The following is an 11,891-nucleotide window of genomic DNA, read 5'->3' on the forward strand; positions in this document are numbered from 1 at the left end:
CCCCCAGGCTCATATCTGGTGAGCCTAGTTTTATCCCTTTCCCCCTTCAAACCTAGTTTAAAGCCCTCTCTCTGAGGCCCGCCATCTCATGAGCAAGAATCCTTTTCCCTCTTTGAGATAGCTGGACTCCATCTGTCGCCAGCAAGCCCAGTGCTGTGTAAACTTCCCCATGATCAAAAACCCCCAAATTCCATGGATGGCACCAGCCTCTGAGCCATGTATTGATCAGGTGTGTTTTCCTGTTCCTTTCAGTATATTTCCCTGCCACTGAAGGGATTGAGGAAAACACTACCTGTGCTCCTGATCTTTCCACTAATCACCCCAGTGCCCTGAAGTCCCTTTTGATTGCCTTTGGATTTCTCTCTGCAATCTCATCACTGCCAACCTGCACAACTAATAGCAGGTAATAATCAGAGGGCCTAACCAGACCAAGGAGTTTCCTAGTAATGTCTTTTACCCAGGCCCCAGGGAGGCAGCAGACTTCCCTGCAGGATGGGTCAGGTCTGCATATTGGGCCCTCCGTCCCCCTCAGAAGGGAACTGCTTACAACAATTACCCTCCTTTTTCTCTTAACAGAGGCTGTATGGGGCTGACTGACTCAGCCTAGGCACCCCCCTGGATGGGCCTTCATCTACATCCTGATCTTCTGATCTGGGTCTGTGCTCCAGGGGAGCCCTACTGAATCCCTACTGTCTCCTGACTCAGCCTTGCCAAAAGATAACAGGCCTGCTGGGGAAAGTCTGGATTCAACGTGAATTTCTGACAATGCCATCTTTACCACTTCAGCAGTATTTTTAGAAAGCTGTGATAATAATAATAAACTACTAACATTTGTAAGGAATTTGAACACTGAAGCTGTAATGTAGTTCCGTATACAGGAAAGCATTTGAAGTACATGTAAGTAAATACCATCAGAGGTAACATAGTAAGCAATACAAAAATAAAAAGCAGCACTGATAATTTCCTCATACAGCAAGCTTCTGTTCTAAGCACCGACAGTGACAAGGATACTGGGGGAGCAGCTGCAGGGGAAGGAAAATTACATGATCCTGTAACTATTGAAGGCTGTCACATGGCATTCAGAAGGAGAAAAAAAAATGAAGGCCACTCAACTGATTTTAATTGTTACTTCTTAGCTTCCCAATGTCTGGTTTGGCATCCTTAATATTGTCTTAATATAGCTTTTGTGAAATGTTGACAGGTAACTCATAATTGACCTGTTCTAGATTGCTGCTTGTTCACAGAGCAAGCGCTTCAACTTCACTCTTGATACATTGAGGGAAAGTAAACAATTTTCACATCTTGAGAACAAGACCACAAAGACAACACACTACAGAAAGTAATACACAGAGGCTGAGATAAGCTATTAACCACGAAGATTTGATAGATGTAACATACATCACTCTGCAAATGGTGCTGTGGTTTAGTTACGTTTTAATATGAACAGAAGTGGTATTTCAGTTATTGGAAAAAAGGAACACAATCATCAAATTCTCAACCACAAGAAAAAAAGGTGACAAGTTGGCAGAGGAGGTGTCAAAGAACACAAATGTAACTTCAAATATTTAGTTTTAAGGCACAGTGTAGCAAGTCTTAACATTTTACTTGTGTACTATTATACAAATAAAACTATGCTTAACAAAAGAGCGGAAAATTAAATCCTAGAATGTATTTGAACTGCCAGTAGAAGCTACATGGCTTTTACTTATGCAGTTACATACCACTTTGCTTTCTCCTCCCTCATTCTTCCTCCCATCCCCACATTTTTATTTTGTAGAGAGACAGAGTTGCTACCCTTGATTTCAAAGGAGCAAACTTTAAGCTACTCAGGGAGCTCCTTAGCAGTGTTCCCCAGGAATCTGCTCTTGAGGGCTTAGGGGTCCATAAGTGCTGGTCAGCTTTTAAGAACCACCTTTAGAAGCATAGGAGCAGGCAATCCTGTGGTTTTGTAAGTCAAGCAAGAGGGGCAGACCAGCTTGGCTGAACAAGGAACTCCCTGTGGAGCTCAGAAGGAAAAAGAAATTGAATGATGTCTGGAACCGAGGTCAGGCTTTGTGGGAGGATTAGTCATGGTTCACAGGGAGAAGACACAAAAGGCCAAAGCTGAACTAGAGTTGAAAGTGGCCAGTGTTGTTCCAGATAACAGGAAGGGCTTTTTTAAGTGTGTTAGTAGCAAGTGGAGATCCAAGGAAAACACTGGACCAATACTTGCTGAAGATGGTCACCTGACTAATAGGGATGAAGAAAAAGCAGAATCATTCAATGTGGGGGTTTTTTTGGTTGGTTGGGGTTTTTTTTGCCTCAGTCTTTAATAATACTGATAGATCTTGGGATGCCTGGTCCTCTGAGTCAGAGGACCCCAAGTGCAGGAACAGTGACTTACCATTTGTGGACACTGAAACTGTAAGCGACCAGCTGATACAGCTGAATGTTCACAAGTCCATGCAGCCTGATGGGATTCACCCCAGAGCACTGAAGGAGCCAGCAGACGTTACAGTAGGACCCCTCTTGATCACCTACCAAAGGTCTGGGGAGGTCTCTGCTGACTGGAAAGGACTATTCCAATTTACAAAAAGGGTGTGAGGGAAGACCCAGGAGACTACAGACCTGTTAGTCTAACCTCAGTACCTGGAAAAATTAGGGAGATCATACTGGGTGCTATTGAAAGACATTTAAAGAACAACATGATCATCACACACAGTCATCATGGGTTTACAAAGGCAAAGTCCTGTTTAATCAATTTAATATCCTTTTATGATAAGGTCACCTGCCTAGTGGATGAAGGGAAGGCAGTGGATGTAGTTTTGCTGGATTTTTTAAAGCCTTTTGATACTGTCCCTCACAGCATTCTTCTGGACAAATTGTCCAGCTGTGAGATGAGCAGGTACCTGGTGATCTGGGTGAAGAACTGGCTGAATGGCAGGGCTCGAAGGGTTGTAGTGAATGAGGCTACATCTCGGTGGTGACCGCTCATCAGCGGTGTTCCTCAGGGCTCAATTCTAGGGCCTGTTCTGTTCAGTACTTTTACCAATGATCTGGATGCAGGAGTTGATGATACTAAACTGGGAGGTGCTGTTGACTCTCTCAAGGTATGAGACGCCTTGCAGAGGGATGTAGATAGATTGGAGTATTGGGCAATGATTAACGGGATGAAATTTAACAAGTCCAAATGCTGGATTCTGCACCTGGGACAGAGTAACACTGGGCACAAGTATAAATCAGGAGAGGAGCAGCACAGGAATGTAATACTCTGAAGCACTTGTGAGTGCTGAGCAATGAACTAGAACTAAAAAGAATCTGCCAAGTCACTCCTCCACAGCTTCATAAAAAACTACTCAACCTAATTCTCTGCTCTTCCATCTAGAGATGATTTTTAACATGCTCCAGCTCTGAGACTACAAAGTACCTAGCAGAAAACAAGCTTTCCTCATGAAAAGACAACTTTCTTCACAAATTTTAGCACCATATAAATCACCTTACCACCAAGAACGTCACCACCACCATGTCAAGATCTCTGATAGCACTGCAAGTTGGCCTTGATCACTTACAGGAATGAGTTTACACATACCATCAGCTCATTGTTTTCATCCTCGCTTTTAACAACTTTGCCTTCAGTGATCAAATTAGTCAAGCACTATCTCCCTCTCTGATCTTTCACTCCATATCCTCAAGACAAACCTAAAGGACACCTTTCAGCATGAGCTCAGAAGCTAAAAGTTATAACTCTACTTAGAAACAAAAGCCAGTATTATAGCACACCTCCTCTCACCTCATTAGCCTCTCCATGTTTCACAGAGGAATAATCATCTCCCTCTCTTTTTCTAAGGGATGACACCTTACTGCTCCTACCACTTCCCTTACTCTCTACAGGCACCAGTCATCTTGTCTCTCAAGTGCTCTAATGGACATGTAGTAAAGTCAAATGTAAATTGTTCTCAGCTTGTATTTATTTTTGAGGTTTGCTGGTTCTACTTTAAAGCCAAAGAAAGCCTGAAAGCTCATTGCCTTTCCCCAATTACACTGGTTATTTTCATGGTAGACAATCTCTGCCTGCAGATCTTGCCTAATCAATATGAGTGACCAAGGACCTTGCTCTTCAGGTCATTAGCAATAGTACACAGAACCTTAGCACAAGTGACAGCAGCTGAAGATGCAGAAATGAGTGCTCAGCACTGCAATAATTCAGACCAAAAGACCTCAAAACAGGCACCGAAAATGGATCAGCTTGTGATCACCCATAGAAAGTCTACTTTTAACATCTTGGTCAGACAAGTGCCTTTCTTCAGGTTTGTTATCTCCCTTGCATGCCCCTCCTCAATCAATCAAATGGTCTTCCTTGTCCAGCCCACAGCCCCTTTACTCAGGCTATCTGACTTCTAATGATTTCTCCTCCAGCCAGTGCAGAGGCAGAGCCTTGGGACACCCCAGACTCATTTCACCCCAGCATCAATATTACAGACCATAGAGAACACTGCAGATTTTCAGTGTGACAACATCTAACCTTCATAGATGCTATTTCCGCATATTGCCAGTTAATATGCCATAATACTTTATGTGAATACTGTTTTACTTAACCCATAACGAAGCATTAATTTTTTTAAACATGCACATCCTGTTCTATGTTGTTCAGCAGGCACAACTGGAGGAAGATGACAGTGGCTAGTGCCGCAATGGTACTCGTTAAACATAAACCTCCTTCTAATTCATAATAAACATAAATGCAGAAACAGTCAAAGTGTAAATTCAAACAGTGAGAAACTAAGTGTGGAAAAAGTGAAAAGAAAATTGATCAGCAAATGATGTCGTGATGCACGATACAGGACACTCAAGTTCTGGTTTGCCTCCAGTTCAAATGCAGCGATTTCCATCTGCAGTTAGCTCTGTTCACCTTGCCTTGTAAGGCAGCAATACTGACAGAAAGGTCAGCAAGAACAATTTTTTCATAGAAATACAGAAATTGAATTGTGTATGTGCACTGTGGAACATAAGAGGAACTTCAGACAGCAGCTCTATGTCCAGAGAATAAAGCAATAAAAGGCAAAGGTAGTTCAGCCAGATTTACATTTTTTTAAGAGTACTAGAAGAAAACAAGTTTGCCTGAATTTTGAGGATAAAGAACCAGAACACTGCAAAGCAAAGCAAGGAGTAAGAGAGGGGTAAAAGCAAACGCAAGCATGATCACAGAGTGACGTAGAAGTTGAGCATTTAATAGAGAATAGACATGGGAAAGCAACCACACAGTTTATCTGAGCAAACTCACACTTGCATCAGTTTATAACCAACATACATAATAACTCGGAGAGAAATGTGAATATTTATTTGTTCATATACAAACAATGCAGACTAACTACTGCTGCCATATTGGTGGCAAAGACCTCAGCAGGTGTGACCACTGTGGTGTGTGTTTATATATATATATATAAAATCAAATATCTTCTCAATGTGTAATTATCTTAACTAATGTATTTAAGTTTTGGAGACATTCACATCTTAAGCAAACCTGCATAGCGAACAGGAAGGAAATACATGTGGGAGGAAATTGAAAACCAATTGCTACCAGAAGACTTTTGCTTTACTGCAAATATCTGGTGCTTGGTTTCAGGCAGCTAAAGTAATAAGGGTTTTTTTTGTTTTTTTTCAAAGTAACAGGAACAAGTATACCTAGTTGTATCCTCTGAGACTAAGGAAGATAACTCATAGAACTAATCCACTAGCTGCACACAATATATGATAACAGTTCTGCTTCAAAAGCATCCATCAAACCAGAAAATGTTTGTATCTACAAGTCTAACTTGTTTTGTATATTTACTTCCCCAAATCCAAACCACCACACTACACATCTTTCACAAATCTCAGCAGACACATGCACACCAAGAAAGATTTCTATACTAGTCTGGTTTCAAGCTATCTTGTTCACTATATAAATGCTCCTGAACAATACTACCTATGGAAAGTACTCATGAAATACAAGTTTGAAGCAGCCATATATTCAATAAAATCTATTTTTAAAGCATATACAGAAGGACTTAATATTTTTTTATAGGAGTAGATGTCCCACCTGTTCACTGAGCCTCAGCAATTCATCACCCAACAGCAAAAATTAAATCAATGAACTGGAGAATGGGACACTTCAGAGTCATAAAAACGAGACAGCCTTTAAACTGATGTTTGTATCTTGTGCAACACCAAAGTTCCTTCCCTCATTTTGGCAGAGGGCACGAGGCATTACTGTACACACAGAGGCATTTGTCACCACTGTTCACAGAAGTGGAATTTAACTGCAAGTGCAATAATGCATGTAACAAAACAGGGCCAGATGAGTCCACAATGCAGACTCTATGGTACAAGCTATGGGAGACAACAGTGACTTAAAGAACCAGAGTTCATTCAAGTTGCATGGGCCTATTAAACATTATTTGGGCACTGAAATACAGATTAAAAGCACAAATTGAAAGCTTAAAAAGAAACTGTGACAAAACAAGTAAAAACATCTTTTGAAAGTCTGCTCCTTTTTTGGATTTCCATGAAAAACAAACAAATCCTTATAATCCCCAAGTGATACATCATAGGAAAACAGTTTTAAGCCATTTCAATAGGCCAAGAGGGACAACAGTTTGAACTTTGCTTTGGATTCATGCCAAGTGGGTAACTCATCATTTAGCCTGTTAAAAAAGAGTCAGATACAACGCTAACAAATCAGTCCTTTCTGGGTCCCTGACTGGGAAAGTGGTGCACCTTCCTTATGCCAGCCCCATGGTCCATCTGAGCTCATATATCCACTTCAACTACACCCAGAAAGAGTAGGAGCTTTGGTGACTTCACAAGTCTTAGAAAGTGATTCTCCTTAGCTTTCACCACCACTGAAAGAGAAGACAAGGGAATAAAGATCAGATAAATCTGCACTACTTGAGAATGTATATTGCTGCAGAGTCCTGCAGAAGCAATGAAAAAAAACAAAACCAGAAAGACAAAAAGAAAAAAAAGAAAGAAAGTGGCAAAAAGGCAGCCAGTAGCCTGAAAAGTGGATTCAGAGAGTAGCAAGTCTGTGCTAAGGATGAAAAACAGCACATAAAAATAATTGAATCTGTTTCTGAATGCAGCAACTGGCTCAAGCTCTCTGTGCAAGATTCCCTTTATTTCACAAAAGAATCAAATTTATATATGTTGCAACAAAGATCTAGAAAGAACTAACGGCATACAGCCAATACTACTAACACAGGAGGGCATATCTGGTTCAGTTGGGATGTTTGCCAGTCCTCAGAACAGTTAAAGATAAAAACATTCCATACACATACTCATGACTGTCTTCAGCCACATCTTACCAGGCCTACACAAGGCCATCCTCCAACCTGACCTTTTAAAACTAGTTCTTCAAAGGCTTGGCAAACATGCAGCACAATGAATTCTAACGGTCACTCTTGAAAAATGCCAGGTGTTCCAAGCTGCTCCCACACTGAACACTGCATTTCCTTCTAGAATGGTCCTCTTTAATCATTTAGAGTCTCACTTCAATCTGTTCTGAATCAAACCAAATTGGCCTGTATTAAAGCAGAGCAGAGCCATCTGGGGGCTAGAAGAGAGCTAGGAGCAGTGCCCAAAACTGCAGGATGGAATTTCAGCAGGAAGGGGTCAGCGCTTAGCACAGGCTGCAAGAGCACCAAGCTTGTGCCATGGGGAGAAATGGGAAATGACGGTCAGAGGTGGGGCTCTGTCCACTGCTGCATTCCTCTTCAGGGCAGCACACCTGGGTTAGCATGCATCCATCTCTACTGTGCACTTCTGGCAGGCCAGGCACTAAAGATCAACAGCCCGGTTCCTGGTCTTGTCAGCCTGCTGGAGGGGAGACTGCCTGTAGGCTGGTTTTGGCCAGGAGCTTGACAGACCAGCAAACACCAAGCAGCAAGGTGATGAAGAATTTTGTTCCTGCTACCCGCCCAGCCTTCTTCCAAGTGGCACCAGCCACACAGCATATGGGGAAATATTTGCATGTGCTTGCCTTCACCCCCTTATCCCTCCGAAACAAACGCAAGATGTACACTTCTCTTGTAATGTTGCTCTTATACCTTGATGGTACTTCCTTAAAGTTATTAAAAACAAGCTTAAATTAGTGCAAGTAACAGCAATTCTATGCACAAAGTTCTACCAGAAGTTCTCAAAAGATCTTAAATTCAAAAAGGAAACCACATTCAATTTACAAGCGAAGGTAGTATGAAAACCAAGGGTAAAACTTAAAGCTATTATTTTTTTAAATATTTAGTAAAATGAACTTAAATGATTTTGCAGGAATCGGGAATAAACACTATACGCAGTATTTAGTGCATTTTTACAGCTTCTGTTTAAAACAGGTTTTTATTTTCTCAGTGCTCAGAGGTTTGACACTTCCACGGAGCTTTTAAAATCAGTGTTTATGATAAAAATCTCTGCAAGGTGGTATGCTGTACCGGGAGGAGCGGAAGACCTGGATCACCATCTTAAAAAAACTACAGTAACTTGCACAAGATGGACACTTTAAAAACTGCTGTAATAGTAGAAGCTAAATATTGTTTTATCTATTTTATGACTATTCTTCCCTTTTGTTGTAGCTGAAAAGTCATTATAACAGATGATATCTAAATACAGCACTTTCTATCATCTAATTTGTTTTTGTTTGCAGCTGGACAGACAACTGCTATGACTGCCAATAATCTGAACCATAAAAGGACAAATCAAGACCACCAAGATTATCACACGCAACAGGAAGACAGCTGCAAAAATGAAGTACATATATCACCTTGGAAATCTTGCTTTCAATGTGCAATTGCACAGTCTCCAAATCTTCTGCTCCTATAATCTTGACTAGGGACCTCCTCTTCCAGATACTTAAATGCAGACTGAGAGTTCCCATCAACAAGGCCCTGCTCCACTGATGAGTCACAGGTCTATCAATGCAGACATGTTTAAGCACCCAGCTTTAGGAAACGCTGGGGGCTGGGGGCGTTTAGCTATTCGGTGTTCTGGCTTTTCTAAGGAAATTTGTGTCCTACAACAGAGACCAAGATGACTGGGCATTTCCTCATTACACACTCAGCCTCGAGATACGAATTACATGCTTGGCACACTGAAAGACCTACTAAGACTTAAAGAAAAAAAAAAATCACTATCATTGCAAGGGAAAGCATCATAAACATGCTTCAGAATTCCCCTTCTACATTCATCCTTCCACTGTAAGCCAGCACGTCTGCTTGCATCAATGTAATAATGAAGTAAGGACATGGTATTAGTTCATCATTACAGATATAACCAGCATTTTCATTCAGCTAATACACAGCAATATCTATTAGAACTCCCTTCATCATGTTTTTGTTCACTAAAAAACCTAAGTTTTTGTCTTAAATTATGAAGTCTCTGAAGGGTATGGTTATACAGGCCGTGGCCAACCTGAGTGCAAGTCACCAGAAAAACTCTGCCTGTTTCCAAAACCCAGAAGTATATTCTGCTCCTTTCATCTGAGGGTCTGTTGCACTCACGTGCAGAAAAATGAGCTTTTTGCTTTTAGACAGCCTGCCACATCAACTACACCACAGCACCGTTCTGTAGTCTTACATGGAGGTAACTGTTGTGCTGGACTAGGCTGGATTATGGCAGGTTTGTTTTATGCTAAGTGATTTACTGGTATTGTGTTTTTACCTTAAAATTGCTTAATGCCATGTAGAAGTAGCATATTCTATCGGCAATAAAAGCATGCCCTTAAAAGAGGTGAAGTCAGATCTCAAGAGACAGTATTTAACACATCAAGCCTCCTTACTGCTGAAATGTGAAAAAAGGGAGTTTCCCTGCAAGGTTTACTGGTTAATAATCAGCCACCAAGTCGAACAAACTGGACACTCAAGATGTAAACTACCAAGGGACAAGTCAGCAGGCAGATTACCGTTTTTACTGCTCCTAGTCCACATCAGGTAAACCTAAGTAGTTTTCCAAAATCCCATACGGTGTGGCCCATCCCCAAGGGCAACCAAGTTCAGTCACTCCACCTGGTCATGGATCTAAACTGCAAGAAGTCCTAGTGAATCCACATTACACATTTGCAGAATCCGAGGTGCCTAGGCACATCATCAGCGTTTCTGTGACCAGCTGCAAGCAGCATTTTAGGTAAACTAATCTTGCTTTGTTGATAAAGCTCAGGAGAGTACTGCTGCGTAAAGCTCAAGAGAGTGCTGCCGCATTTATCTAACGTGTGGACATGCTTCCTATTTCAAGCCCTTTCATAAAGGGAGTAACATGCAACACCCTGTATATTGCTCACAATATTGTCAAAAATTAAATCCACATTCTCTTTCGACCTGAGCTATTAGAGAGCAATCTCTGGTTTTAATGAGCGGTTCCAGTTTGAAGTGAAACTTGTAAACCAGACTGAGCATTTCTTTCATGATTTACTTGCACCAACTCTTTCCAAACAGAGACAAGGCTGTTCTTTGCTGGCAGGCCACCCTCCTCCCCATCAGTCCTTGGCTGAAATGCGTCCCCACACCTGTGGTCAAGGCCATGATCCTGACACCTCGTTTGGACTTCCCAGTCTTGCACTTCCCCATCTTTGCATTGCAATTCTCCGTTTCTCTGCTTTTTTGAGCATACGCATTTATAAAGTACAGTGGAATAGGCCTGTTTGATGCACGTCCTGCTCTTGCTTTACATGACAAAATGTACAAACACCTAAAATAACAGCTGGTATCAGCCACTCTTACCGTAAATGACTGCAACCATTTATTACAGCTGTGATAAAGCCAGGGGTTATGCCCATAACAGTAACTGGACAGCAGAGATACGTCTCCAAATGTGCTGACAGTGCGGTGCTACCAGAACTAGTTAGCATGCCCCTAGATCGCTTCCACGGCAAAGTTTAATCTCGCAGCCCAAGAGAGCACTCAACCGGTACCGGGTCACCTCGGCGGGACAACACGGCACAGGCCCGGGGGCTGGGGGGGGGGGGGGGGCGTGTGGTACGAAGCTGAACGAAGCGGGACTCGGTTCCCTCGCCGCCGCCCGGCTGCTCGCCCTCCGAGGGGCAAGGCGGGCCCCGCCGCTTCCCCTCCGGCTCCCTGTGCCTACGGAGGGCGGCGGCAGGGACGCGAGGCCGGGGGACGCACCGCGGCCCTGGCGGCGCCCGGTCACGAACGACTCCGGGAGAGGGCGAAGCACCGCCAGCTCCGGGCCCACCGCCCCGCCCGCTCCGCGCTCCTCAGGGGACCCGGGCGGGCGGCCTGCCGGCCGGCCTACCTGCCCGTCCCGTCCCGTCCCACCCCATCCCGGCCCGGCCCCCCGGCCCGGCCCGTTACCTGCGGGCGGCTGGTTCCCGCGGGAGGCCGCGCTTCGGCGGGGTGCCAGCAGCGCCGCGAGCGCCAGGAGAGCCAGCAGCGCCCGCATGGAGTCCGGCGGCGGCTGGGGACGCGCACGCGGGGGCCACCCAAGCGCCGGCCCGCTCTCCTCTCGGCTCAACTCCACTCCTCCACTCGGCTCGGCTCGGCTCGGCTCGACTGCACCGCACTGCGCTGCGCTCCGCCCCGGCGCCTGCGCGCCGCGCTCCCCGCGGGCACGGCCGGGAAGGGGCGGGCGGCCCCGCCCCCCGGCGGGAAGGAGGCAGGGAGGGCGGGCGGGCGGGCGGCGGCGCGGCGGGTCACTGCCGGGCAGCGGCGGGCTTGCCGGGAGGAGGGCCGCGCCGGGGCGGGGCCGCCTGAGGGGCGCCCGGGCAGGGGAGGCGGCCGGAGGCAGGGAGACGGCGGGGGCCGCGGCGGTGGTAGTGGGGGCGTTCGCCTCCGCCGTGCCCTGGCCTTGTTAATTTTGTGGGTTTTAAGTGCCGGTACTGTGTCATCCCTGTCAGCCCCAGCCGCTGAAAAAGCATCCTCCTCCTCCTGCTT

The 11,891-nt window shown here is 44.7% G+C and overlaps 1 protein-coding gene across 1 annotated transcript in view; it reads right to left on the reverse strand.

Moving 5' to 3' along the window:
- Positions 1-11,516, reverse strand: part of IFNGR1 (interferon gamma receptor 1) — a 30,398-nt gene extending 18,882 nt beyond the window's left edge. The window contains exon 1 of the mRNA XM_049801530.1: positions 11,313-11,516. Coding sequence (XP_049657487.1) covers positions 11,313-11,400 — 88 coding nt within the window. The 5' untranslated portion in view covers positions 11,401-11,516. The remainder of the gene's footprint in view (positions 1-11,312) is intronic.
- Between the last annotated feature and the right edge of the window lie 375 nt (positions 11,517-11,891).

The sequence above is a fragment of the Accipiter gentilis genome, chromosome 5 (genome assembly GCF_929443795.1).
Source record: "Accipiter gentilis chromosome 5, bAccGen1.1, whole genome shotgun sequence".
Classification (NCBI taxonomy): Eukaryota; Metazoa; Chordata; class Aves; order Accipitriformes; family Accipitridae; genus Astur; species Astur gentilis.